The sequence below is a fragment of the Sinocyclocheilus rhinocerous genome, unplaced genomic scaffold (genome assembly GCF_001515625.1).
Source record: "Sinocyclocheilus rhinocerous isolate Xijiao unplaced genomic scaffold, SAMN03320098_v1.1 scaffold494, whole genome shotgun sequence".
In the NCBI taxonomy this organism is placed as follows: domain Eukaryota; kingdom Metazoa; phylum Chordata; class Actinopteri; order Cypriniformes; family Cyprinidae; genus Sinocyclocheilus; species Sinocyclocheilus rhinocerous.
Window position 1 is genome coordinate 283,221 of NW_015628684.1, and position 13,300 is coordinate 296,520.

At 34.8% G+C, this 13,300-nt stretch overlaps 2 protein-coding genes across 2 annotated transcripts in view; one reads left to right on the forward strand and one right to left on the reverse strand.

Moving 5' to 3' along the window:
• The window catches only part of LOC107738064 (PERQ amino acid-rich with GYF domain-containing protein 1-like), a 30,801-nt gene extending 26,513 nt beyond the window's left edge, over positions 1-4,288 (reverse strand). Inside the window, exons 1-3 of the mRNA XM_016549743.1 lie at positions 4,018-4,288; positions 807-973; positions 416-472 (exon numbers count right to left, since the gene is read on the reverse strand). The gene's annotated coding sequence lies outside the window, so the exon portion shown is untranslated. The remainder of the gene's footprint in view (positions 1-415; positions 473-806; positions 974-4,017) is intronic.
• A 1,423-nt stretch (positions 4,289-5,711) lies between these two features.
• On the forward strand, positions 5,712-9,590 carry LOC107738082 (mitochondrial fission 1 protein-like). Its single transcript, XM_016549757.1, has 5 exons — positions 5,712-5,807; positions 6,228-6,360; positions 6,545-6,621; positions 7,138-7,243; positions 8,818-9,590. Exons 1-5 carry the CDS (start codon positions 5,763-5,765, stop codon positions 8,916-8,918), a joined length of 462 nt encoding a protein of 153 aa, XP_016405243.1. The 5' UTR covers positions 5,712-5,762; the 3' UTR covers positions 8,919-9,590.
• The last annotated feature ends 3,710 nt before the right edge of the window (positions 9,591-13,300 follow it).

Below are 13,300 nucleotides of genomic sequence, written 5' to 3' on the forward strand. Positions count from 1 at the left end.
TTTTGGAAGGGTTCCCCAAACCGTGGACTTGGCAACACTGTAGCGTGCCCAACTTGATGCTTCCTCTCAAGACTGCTTAGATGTGTTCGACTTGAAGCAGCGCTGCTTAGAGGCTTATCAGTGCGTGTCATCAAAGCACTGCGAGAGCTATAAGAGAGCGCGGACGTCTCCTTATGCTTTCTCTCGCCGTACTTTGATGTCATACACCGATCGATCTTCAAGTCGAACACACGTCTTTACTCTCGCGTGTCACGTGACCGAGTGTAATCGCAGCCTCTGCGATTGAAAAATCACGTTTTTTCATACCGCCATATAATCGCAAATGCAATTAATCGTTCAGCCCTAAGAGTAACGCACACATGACTGACAGACATATCTATATATGTAAATACAGCAGTTCATGTGTTATTCTTACCCTGTCCGGGGGAGTGGCGCAGGCAAGACTAGGCTGGACCAGGTCTGGGTGAGAGGGCTGAAAGGTGTGTGTGTGTGTTTATATGTGTATGTATTTCAAAGTAGCCAACTTAAGAGAGAGTAGGGTTATAGCTGCCTTATTCGGGGCGTGTGTGCAGGAGAGCAGAAATACAAAAGGTCATACACGGTAAGAGCTCTCTTGTTCACAGCCGATGAAAACAAACAAATAAAAACAAATGGAAAACAAAAAAAAAAGAAATCAAACCCCCCTAAAATGAGTAATACCTGTTGGACTGCGAAAACTGCAGAGCTTTGATACTGACGTCTTAAGTCGATCGACTACAGGAAACAAACAATACACACAAAGAGACGAAAAAAAAGAAGAGACGAACTTGTTGATAATACAGCTGCCAGAAGCAGTTATGACCCCAATAAGCTTCTCTCTTTCTCTATATGTGTGTGTCTTTCTAACTCTTTCTGTTGTACTGGCAATGCTGTATGGACCAGGTCCCAGCTGGTAACCCCCTCCTCACGCCGACAATCCCTCTCCCTCCTTTATCTGCAGGAGAAAACAAGACATGACCACAAACCTATAAAATAGTGTGGACTTAATGCAAGCTCTATAACTGAAACCATTAAAACCAAGAAAAGGAGCACTAGTGTTATTTCAGTATTATATATAATATGATATATATATATATATATATATATATATATATATATATATATGAACTGATTTTATATATAATCAGAAAATCTAAAATATCAAATGTAAAAAACTAAATATTAAAATTATATATACAAACATTTTATATATAAAATAGTGTGGACTTAATGCAAGCTCTATAACTGAAACCATTAAAACCAAGAAAAGGAGCACTAGTGTTATTTCAGTATTATATATAATATGATATATATATATATATATATATATATATATATACACACACACACACATCTCATTTGTAAATCGCTTTGGATAAAAGAGTCTGCTAAATGACTAAATATATATATTTAGCCCTTTATAAATTTTATTAATATTATGAATTAGCTTTTATTTTTATATGTTCAGTTTTCAATTTAATTTTAGTTACTTTTTTAGTAATGTTGTTATGTGATTTAGTCATATTTACTTTTTGTTTAATATCAACATATTAAATTTTTTTTTATTGCCAGTTAGTCATTGTAGTGCTTCAAAATAAAATGAAAATAATGAAAATTTTTAAATGAAAATAAGAAACGCTAAATAGAATGAGTTTAAGGTTTTTATTTTATTTCAGCTTTGCTTCAATGAACAAAAATGTTTTACTAGTTTTAGTTCTAGCTTTAGTTAACTATAACAATCCTGCAGCGCACATTGCCCGACATGCTCCTGTAACAGTATCCTATCAATTTAAAGGCCAAGCGTACATGAAAATAACCTCTCTCCTTTTTAAAATATCCTGAAAGATATTTTCTTTAAGAAAAGAGACCACAAACAAACCATGCCTTAGGAAAAACATAGTAAAAAAATGATAATTTGTGGCAAAGTTTACCAGAACACTATATTTTGGAAAGGGTAATTGTGCACAATGTGTGTTTTGCAGATAGATTGAAGCGAAAATCTTTCTAGATTGGCATCTGCACTGCACAACTAGAAGAGTTATTGCAATCAGGATAGCATGGAGATGGAAAAGAAACATCTCAGGGGTTTAATCAACAGCACCCACAGATGTCATAGCAACAGAAATATCTAAGCAACAGAACAAACCGTTGAGAATAAATAGTATTCACTGGGGGAGCCTGGCTCTTTAACATAAAGTACTACATTAGAATCTATGTCATCTCAAGAACAATTAAAGACACCTGTAACTTCAAAAGCACTTAGAGATGCATCAGTATGCCTGAGAGAGCTCATAATTCATCACGGGACTTAAAGGGGTCATATGATGCGATTTAAATTTTTCCTTTCTCTTTGCACTGGCCATCATGTGAACAGCTGCCAAATAACAGCAAACCGCTCAAGCATGAAGAGGTGAAATGGTTCAAATAATTAGTTAAAAAATTATTCAGCAATACTTTTTATGTCATCAGGTGATCCCTGACAAACACTGAATGCACTAATGAAGCCATACACAATCACAAATGCATGTTTACTTTATTAATAATGATACTAATATGTAAGTTCCACTAATAAGGGCGTTTATTGTAATTTCATGTGCCATGGTTTAGTTGGTTGTAGTCTTGATTCAGTTCACAAAGTCAATACAATCTGTGTGTACATTAATTGACATATCTTGGTTTTAAAATGCTTTGACTAGTGCATATATGTGACCCTGGACCACAAAACCAGTCTTAAGTAGCACGGGTATATTTGTAGCAATAGCCAACAATAGGCTACAGTGTATGGGTCAAAATTATAGATTTTTCCTTTATGCCAAAAAATCATTAGGATATTAAGTAAAGATCATGTTCCATGAAGATATTTTGTAAATTTCCTACCGTAAATATATCAAAACTTATTTTTTGATTAGTAATATGCATTGCTAAGAACTTCATTTGGACAACTTTAAAGGCGATTTTCTCAATATTTAGATTTTTTTGCACCCTCAGGCAATTTTTCAAATAGTTGTATCGCAGCCAAATATTGTCCTATCCTAACAAACCATACATCAACGGTAAGCTTATTTATTCAGCTTTCAGATGATGTATAAACAAATATAAATAATATAAAATCTGACCCTTGTTATGACTGGTTTTGTGGTCCAGGGTCTCATATTTCCAGTACATTTTATTTGAAACAATTACGCTATTCAGTTAAGTATTTTTAAAGTAACTTGACTTCGAAAAAAAGTTAAACAACTTACTTGAGTAAAATTCTCGATTCACTCCAAATGCTCTTATGATTCTCGACTCATTACGAATCTGACAGTTAGCGATTCAGTGAGTCAGTGAGCTGATGACTCGACAACCGTTCAGACGGATTCAATCCGGTTCATGAACCGATCCCATTTGTGAATCGGTTCAATCGATTCACTGAAAAGATTCGACTCAAAAGAACGAATCGTTCCAGAATGGGACACAACTACAAAGTACTCGCCATTAGGCCATTTCTATTCGATGTGTCCTCGCGCGTGACGCAAACGTAATCCCAGAAACATACATTTGGTAACATACGCAAAATGTAGGCGTTCAATATTTATCGCGTGGAATGAAAATGAGCACTGAAGCAGCTCGGTGTTGTTTTAATATTGATTGGATGAGTTTTGAGGGGCGTCGCGTGCACAGGGAGGGGGAGTGTGCATGCGCGTGCATTGCCTGCACACTCCCCCTCCCTGCGCACGCGGCGCCCCTCCAAACTCCACTCCGCTGCTTCCTTTGGCCTTCAACCCACGGCCACAACTGCCTTAGCAAACATACAAAAAGCCTCACAATTTAAAACAGCACAATTTATTACCACACACGCAAGCGCTGGCCAGTTAAAGCTCCTCATGCGCTAAAATTCATTCACTGTTTGCACACACGCTGCCCTTCCCCTTCCAAGTTTGCATAAAACTTAATGCAACACCCATCTGCCATGAACGCTTCAGACGTTCAAGGAGAGAGAGGCACACAGTTGCTGACCGTATTTCTGGAGCTGTCGATGCGATTTTACTGTCCAGTCGCCCCGTCAAACTCGACGATCTTCACTTTGGATGCATGTGCAGTTGTTTGTGTTCTGTGCTCCTCTTCGAGAATCGTGTTCCGTTTTTTTTACAGTTTTTTGCTCTCTCTCCCTCTCCAATGGTCGTTGCGTGTTGATGTCTAGTACGCTCTTGTTGTTTGTGTTTTAGGGAAGATGGCCGTCCTACTCGGTCATACCACGTGACCAGAGTGTCGCGTTGCTTTTAGAGGCGCGTGAAGATAGCGACCCCTATCGAAAGATTCGAAACGACTGCTGGAAGTGTATTTGTACAAAATAAAAGCCACAATGACTAAGTGTGTGTGGACCGAAACAATAATTTAAAATAAATAAACACATACACAAACAAACAAAAACACATTTAAGTAAATTATCATAATAATTGTGCATAATTATATATTTTTATTTTTTTATTTGTTTAACTATGTCAACCTTTAGACACTTTAAACAATTTCCACACTCTCGCCGTTTTATTTAATTAACAGTGTTCATCAGTGGGCAATTCTGTTTTTTTTTTTGTTGTTTTTTTACAAAATGTCAAAATTTTTATAGACTATCACATGTGGTGGGAAAAAAAACATTTCAAACATTTTTTTTTTAAATAAATAGCTGACTCCTTTATCTAGCTAAGACTAACTTCATAGCATTGTGCTTACCCTAAATACAGACAGTTCATTAACATGTTCACACTCTTTACATCCTTTTTTCAGTTCATAACAGCTCTTCATTTAGACATCTTGGTAAACAGGTGCACTTCTTCTTTTTTTAAGTGCAAAATTATTGCTCCAAGTCAAATAACATTTATTTATTTTTTCTTTCATTTGTTATAACCTTTATTTGACCCTCTAACTCTAACACTTTCTATTCTATTTTAATTCTACTTTTTATATAGATTGTACAAATATATACAGATTGTTTATATACATTTTACAGATCTTACAGATTGTAGACAAATTGTGACAAGGCAGATAAACAGGAAGACATCAAAAGAATCAATTATGGAAACTCCACACTCTGATTATGATTGAAAACACACCACACTTTGGTTCAGAATTTGTGTAAAAACCATCAATCATCTTCACACAATAAACATTTCAATGATGTAGGCCTATGCATTTAAAATAATAACAACAATAATAATAATAACAACAACAACAATAATTATTAGTGCTGTCAAACGATTAATCGCGATTAATCGCATCCAAAAGAAAAGTTTTTGTTTATGTAATATATTTGTGTACTGTGTATATTTATTATGTATATATAAATACATAAATACACAATCGCGATTAATCGTTTGACAGCACTAATAATAATAATACATGTATAGATGGTATTTGAGTTATTAAAGTTTTTTTTTATTTTTTATGTGGTCTTCATATATATATATATAAAGAAATATATAACCATTCAAACATATAAAAATTCCAAATATAGCATGGTTATCATTTAGTTACTTGGTAGCCTATATCAAAATACCATGGTATTTGGCTCCACCATTTTAACATGGTATCATCACAGCATTCGCTGTAAGGGATGTTTAGTAAAATACACCAAAACCTGCTGCGTTGCCCTTGGGAGCATAGACATACAGCTGCGATTACAATACTGAAGTTGAGTACATCATAATCACGGACTTTTACTTTGACAATTTCGTGAATGCGCTGGTGTGGGTTTTTCCGCGAACATGGAGGCTGTTGTGTCAGATCTTGTGGCACCAGAAGATCTAAAGGTAAAACATTTTATCCTTTACTTTCATGACTGTAAATCCAAAATGACATCGATGTCGTATTGATGTATGTGGTGAAATGACCGATATCGGGTTTTAATCGGGATTTTCGGCGGACGCGTTTCTACTGTACATTACTTAATCAAAACAACAACACTGATTATGCCGTATTGTTGTAACTCATAGACTTATAGAGTAGACCTACTGTTATACGCCTTTGCTTTTTGGATAAAATACACTTATTTGATCAACTTATTATTGTTATCCTATTATCTCGCCTACTATTTGAATGGAATCGGCCGTTTGTCTGCTGTAAAAGTTAGTCTAAGGTTGTCGGCCAGGGGGAGCACGTGATCCTGACACCAGCCATCTCGAGTCAATCTGACTCTCATCAATCTATTGACAAGAATTGTTGTCTTTCAGAGGTTTGAGAAGAAGTACAACGCTGAGCTGGTGAAAGGACCCGTTTCCAAAGAAACGACTTTTGAATATGCCTGGTGTTTGATCAGAAGCAAGTACACAAATGACATTGTAAAAGGCATTCATCTATTAGAAGGTCAGTTCTTCAGCATGTCTTTGGTCAGTTACAACCTTCTTGAGCTTCAGCTGTTATTGGACATAGGCCTGTCACGATAACAACTTTTTGTTGTGCGATATATTGCCCCAGAAATAACTGCGATCTGTTATTTGACCTATTCTTGGTTTAAAATTCTGAAAGTGATTCCGTTTTCTTTTAACAGAACTGGTTCATAAAAGCAAAAAAGATGATCAGAGAGATTTCCTCTTCTACCTTGCTGTTGCAAACTACAGGCTTAAGGTGGGTTTACATTTTTCTTATTTTGATATGTGATGGTTTTGTCACTGCTAATAAGCATTCTTTATTTCATGAAGCCATCTGTGGCATCTAGTTAAAAGAGTGTTTCTCAACTCTGTTCCTGGAAGCCCTGGTACATTGGAGTTTACTGCATAATTCCAAAATCAAATCAGATCAATTAAATAACTTTACTGTCACGTCACCATATAAACAAGTGTAATGTGTAAACGGTTCAATACGGATACCAGATGAAGTAAATGTACAGAGGTGAATCTCACAAAACATGTACATGTCCAAGTCATATTTTACCCCAAAATCAAGGGCATGCGTGTTTGAAATACATTACCTTTCGAACGTTTTGGTCAGTAATATTTTTAAAATGTTTTTGAAAGAATTCTCTTTTGCTCACCAATGTTGCATTTGTTTGATCAAAAATATAGTATAAACTGGGCTTAGAGATACTTGGATCATTTTGAATTAGTTTCCATTTAATCTCTCTCTCTCTTTACCACCTCTCAGGAGTACGAGAGAGCACTGAAGTACATTCGTTCACTGCTGAAGAATGAACCACAGAATAAACAGGCCCTGGAACTGGAGAAACTCATCAACAATGCGCTAAGAAAAGGTGAGATACAACAGCATTTGAACCAGAAAAAAAAGACATTCAGTAGTCTTATTAATTAGGATTTTGTGACACACTACCGTTTAAAAGTTTGGGGTCAGTGCGATTTTGTTTTTTAAAAAATGTATACTTTTATTTAGCAAGGACTCATTTCATTGTTCAAAAGTGACAATTAACATGAATTTTCACATTGTTAAAATAAATTTCGATTTTAAAATAAATTATTTTGTTTTGAACTTTATATTCATCAAATCCTAAAATTTTTTTATAATTGTTTCCACAAAAATAGTAAGTAGCAGTATACTGTTTTCAGCATTGATAATAAACAGAAATGTTTCTGGAGCAAAAAATCTGCATATTAGAATGATTTTTGAAAGATCATGTGGCACTGAAGACTGAAGTAATGGCTGCTGAATATTCAGATTTGCCATCACAGGAATACATTTCAGTTTTAATTATATTCACTGCCTTTCATTTGTCACAGAGAATAATTGTTCAAGATCCATTTAGAATGAGAAAGCTTGAGATGATGACTGCATTTGCATGCATATCAGAATTTAGTGATTGGTATTCAGTCATGTAAATGCCACAATCATATTGCTGTTTTTCTGTTTACGACAATTTTTGGATTCCGCAAATTCCAATTCCCACCCCAGGAATAAACCAGTTTTAATCAGAAACTTGTTGCATGTAACTTATTCAGAAAATCCACTGCAGTGAAGGAAGTATATGTGTCTGTGCCGCAAAACCTCCCAATTTGATGGCAACTGGTTTCATCCCATTCTTCATGATTGCAGATTTTGTGGAATGAGCGTTTCAACATTCTTAAATTGCTTTGCCATTCTACATCTGTAAGCTATAACATCACGGCTTTCTCCTACCAGTCCTTGCTGCAAACTTGCATTCACTATCTCTTCTTTTGCTGAGTTACCACCACATGACTGCACCTGCCTTTTGACAATTGCCTGATTATTACCATTTTATTACGGTGTTCTCAGGTAGGCCTGTCACGATAACAACGTTTTGTTTTGCGATATATTGCCCCAGAAATAATTGCGATAAGCGATATTATTGTCATTTTAAAGACCATTTTATGTCACTGAATATATAATCATAATGTAACAGCATAATAATGCAAGAAGGCCTACACGCTTCCAAATGACAACAAACTTTTAATTTTAAGAATATTTAGGTACTAAACACGGTGATATTAATTAAAGTAAATATAATGGGCGATATATTGCGTCACTAAAAATTATTGAGGTCATGTACATATATTGCGCGATAAATCAATATATTGATTATTGCGACAGGCCTATTCTCAGGTGTTTTTAAAGGCGAGAAGTGGAGGAGTCCTTATTAAATTATAGACCTGCTTATATTGTCATACCTGCAACAACCACGTTTATAGAAATATTCCAGTGTCTGTATGTGTTTAAACATAAATATAGGCCTTAAACTGAATTTTATGTGCATGTAAACAAAACTCAAAGTGATAACAGCATAAGCAATAGTGGATTCATCTCAACAAAGAAATCATTATTATTATTTTTTTTTTTTTACATGTTCTTTTTCAGATGGCTTAGTTGGCATGGCGATCGTCGGCGGTATCGGTTTAGGTGTGGCCGGATTGGCTGGTCTTATTGGTTTGGCGGTGGCCAAAGGTGCAAAGTCCTAATATGGAGTTCCTGGCGAGCGTACTTTGATTCCGTTCCTCTCCAGAAGAGAGACTTAATGATTTCTTATAATCACATAAAACCATAAGGTGGCCTGTCCCTTTTTATTTTGTATTTTTCTGCCATGATTTTCATAATGAGCTATCATATTTTACCACATTTCTTTTGCTTTATGATTCTCCAGCTCTTTCTGGTATGTATAGATATGTGGGGTTGGAATAAAGTAAAAAAAAAAAAAAAGTATGTTTTTCCTCTGAAACTTCATTTTTCAAAGGAAATTCAACTACAGAGGTTTGCCAAGGATTTGCAGTACAGAATAAGATGTATTGTATTAGTATGCACTTTTGGGGTTTTCTCTTTTTTAATTAAATATATCAATCTACTTACACTATAGATAATCAATATGGAACATTTTTGATAAACTACATTAAAACTGTTAATAAATTAAAATTTGTGCTTACTGAACTTGTAAGGTGTGTTTACATGCGTTGCACGTTTGATTTGGAAGTGTCATGCACGACCAGCCTTGTAATGCTTTTTCTTACAAGTCATCGTTGTCAGCACCTTGTTTATTACCCAGGGGTTAACATGTGCTGTCAAGCGTTTCATCTTCCCTTCCTTGTGTGTTTCTCTGTGTGACTTTTTGTAATCTATGCTCATTTTATACTGAAACATTTGCAAAGAAAAAGCACTTTTTCCCAGTATTTTCTTTGTCCTCCACACATTAAGATGAACAAGAAACTGGAGTCAAGTCAAAGATTTTTGAATTTTTTTTATTTTTTAGTTGGATATGCATCATGCAAGTCTTAAAATTCTTTAGTCAAAATATCTGGGAATCAAGGTGAGAAGAACATAATTACTTTAATTTTGAATACGGTCTGAAGCTGCTGGTTAAATAGTCACTCACAAAGTCGTTGTCCTCCGTGCATCATTAGCTCAGACGCTCTCAGATGTGGGAGTATCTCCAACGCTGATTTAAGTCAACAACTATCAGGCCTTGAAAGTATAATAATAGCTGATAATGGCAATCAATTTAATGTTGGGTACAATTTGTACTTCCCACATTATTCAACTAAGGGACTAATTAATTATTAATAAGGGACTTACGCACATCATCTCAGCTTTACAATGCTGGCTTTATGGTTGCCATTAGTACCATCATTTTATAACACAATATTGTGGTTACTAATTAACCGGTAAAGCAAATGATGAAAAGGAGTCTGATGCACAGGCTATTCTTTCTCCTATTTGCCTGTGTGTGGGACTTTGCTGGTGCTTTGTTCTATTGGATGTTTCCAAACTTTGTTGAGACTAATTGTAATTAGCACTAAAATAAAAGGGAGAACAAACTAGTGAATTGAGATGTGAGAAAAACAAAGATTCAAGTCAAGCTCAGACTCGGACTCAGAAAAAATGTGCAAAACTGTCACTGGGGCGGTACCCTTTTAAAAGTTACTAATGTGTACACTTTAGATGCTAATATGTACTTTAAGGTACTCATATTTAGCATTTAGTGGTTAATAAGGAACAAGGTTGTAGCTTTTGATACTGCCTCAGTTACAGCTTATAGTAATAGTGCATGATAGTGCATTTCATCCCATGAAAGTCACATTTGTTTTGTACATATGATCGGTTGTCATTTCTCATATTGATTTTGATATAGTAAATAGAGAATAGAATAAATATTCTATTGATGCATTTGTTTATTACAGCAAATCCAAGTAGCCCAATTCAACAGTGCAAGTTTGATTGAAACATGTAGGGGCATTTTAGTATCAGTCAAACAATATCAATGCACAGGTTTTTCCTTGTTATTTAATAATAGTTTTTGATTCGGCTCACCTCTTGATGTTAAAGAGATCATAAAAAAGATTTACAACAGCCTGGGTTCAGAGCTCAATCATAATTTTCTTCCTTTCCTTGTTTACACATTACAAATTTGCTTAAAGCAATTACACAACACTCTCTGTGTACAATAGTCAATTAAATATCCCCACAGTTTATTCTTGTTTACACATATCTATTATATTTGTCTTGTCCACTACCATGTCACTGTAATAAAACATTTTTTACGGTAAAATACCGGCAGCTGTGGTTGCCAGAACTTCACTGTAAAAAATATGGTAGCAACATTTCAGGTTTTACAGACTTAACTTAAATTCACAATAAAATACCGTATTTCATTAACTGATGTAATGTTAATAAACCAACACATTGAAGTACTAATATCTCTTTTGAACCATTGTAATGCACTGATAACCACCAAAAACAGGTGGTGATGAGAAAGTCACATGATAAACCAAAGCTCATCATAAACAGCTTTTCTATGAGCTAAGGAGGGCAATACTTATATATAGAAGGTGCACAGTGTCATTCACACTAACACTAAACCCCATCACGGTGACACACTTGATACTGAAATAATGCAATAAACATTAATTTAACAACATTAGATGTAAGATTAAACCCTAATGTACACAACTGATAAGAAAAAAAACTAAGAAACAGTTATTTCAACAACAAAAAAAACCCATCAAATATGAAGTGTCATGCAGGGAATTCTGGGAGTGTCAATTTACGGTTTGTCACTGTAAATTATACAATGACTTTTTCTTTTTCACTTCCAAAAACCGTATTTTTAACAGTATTTTACTGTAAAATTACATCAAATGTAATTACATTTATTCACCGAATATAGTATGGAAACTTACTGTTAACCAATTAACAGGTTTTTACTGTAGCATTTTTACAGTCTTTTACTGTTAAAATCACAATAATTTTTTACAGTGTAGAAAATGGTTTAGGATTGGGATTGTATAAATAGAATTTTCTCTGTTTTTACACTGCTAGTAGTGATGTTCCGGTGACGTCTCTGAGGTCATCCGGTCTGTCATTGGATTTGTGACTGCTGGCGTCATGTGTGAAATTCCAGTGATTGCTGTTGTGTCTTTGTGTTGTTTTGGTCTTCAGCTTGCTATTTTAAGAGGCATATGCACTCTTTACAATCCTACAGCAAACACAAATCAAAGGGTTACGACTAGTTGAATCACTCTTAACTCAGCCTTATGCAGACTCTAAAGTCCACAGTATGAGATGGGTTACGTCTAGAGGTTTTAAGCCTTAGTCACTAGCTAATTTGTCTGCTGTGTGCTATGAAGACATATAAACACTGTGAACCATCATACTTTAAATTGTTTAATGTGCTTGAGTTGAATTATATTTAATACTAATAGTACTAAAATAATACTAATTCCATCACGTGGAGACCCTCTGCCTGCCAAATCATGATGCATTCTTTGCTTGTTCTCTGATACAACATTCCTTTTTAGCTGATATCATCAAACCTTTTTTTTACTGACTCACTTTATAGGATCTAATGACCACTTTTCACAACCCAATCAAATGCAAAAGGAGGGCAATACTTATATATAGAAGGTGCACAGTGTCATTCACACAAACACTAAACCCCATCATGGTGACACACATGATACTGAAATAATGCAATAAACATTCATTTAACAACATTAGATGTAAGATTAAACCCTAATGTACACAACTGATAAGAAAAAACGAAGAAGAAACAGTTATTTTAACGAAAAAACTAAATATGAAGTGTCATGCACGGTATTCTGGGAGTGTCAATTTACGGTTTTTCACTGTAAATTATACAATTACTATTTTTAACAGCATTTCACTGTAAAATTATGTTAAATGTAATTACATTTATTCACCGAATATATTATGGAAACTTACTGATAACCAATTAACAGGTTTTTACTGTAGCATTTTTACAGTCTTTTACTGTTAAAATCACAATCATTTTTTACAGTGTACCCAAATTACACCCATGACTCAATCCTGCTCCTGAAAATCAGCCTTCCTACAGAGACAACAAACATATTTTTACCAGGTAGTCTAATGTGTTAGATTTTACATGACACTATGACAATTACACAATCTTATTTAAACACAGCAAACTTGGCAAGGATCCTACTCTCAGAAAAAAAAAGGTACAAAGCTGTCATTGGGGCGGAACCTTTTCAAAAGGTATACTTTTGTTCCGTTTAGGTACTAATATGCACACTTTAGGTACTAATATCTACCTTTAAGTTACCAATATGGACCCTTTAGGTACAAAGGTGTACGTTTTGAAAAGGTACTGCCCCAGTGACAGATTTTTTACTTTTTTTTTTTTTCTGAGAGTGAGAGCTGAATTAACCCTGCCGAGTTTGCTGTATATGTTAAGCAGGGTTTGAACTGAGTATAGATCTCCACGTTCAGGATTCAGCATCACTGCAAAAAGTCTGCTTTCTAACAGAACTATTTTATGAGCTCTTTTTATGGTCCCCATAAATGTCAGATCATTGAAAGTGTCATCATCGGT

Bases quoted from the DNA above. Each gene is read 5' to 3' on its own strand.
- LOC107738082 (XM_016549757.1), top strand. From the start codon at position 5,763: ATGGAGGCTGTTGTGTCAGATCTTGTGGCACCAGAAGATCTAAAG. The intron at 6,622-7,137 runs GTGGGTTTACAT...ACCACCTCTCAG, and splicing joins TTGCAAACTACAGGCTTAAG to GAGTACGAGAGAGCACTGAA. The intron at 7,244-8,817 runs GTGAGATACAAC...GTTCTTTTTCAG, and splicing joins CAACAATGCGCTAAGAAAAG to ATGGCTTAGTTGGCATGGCG.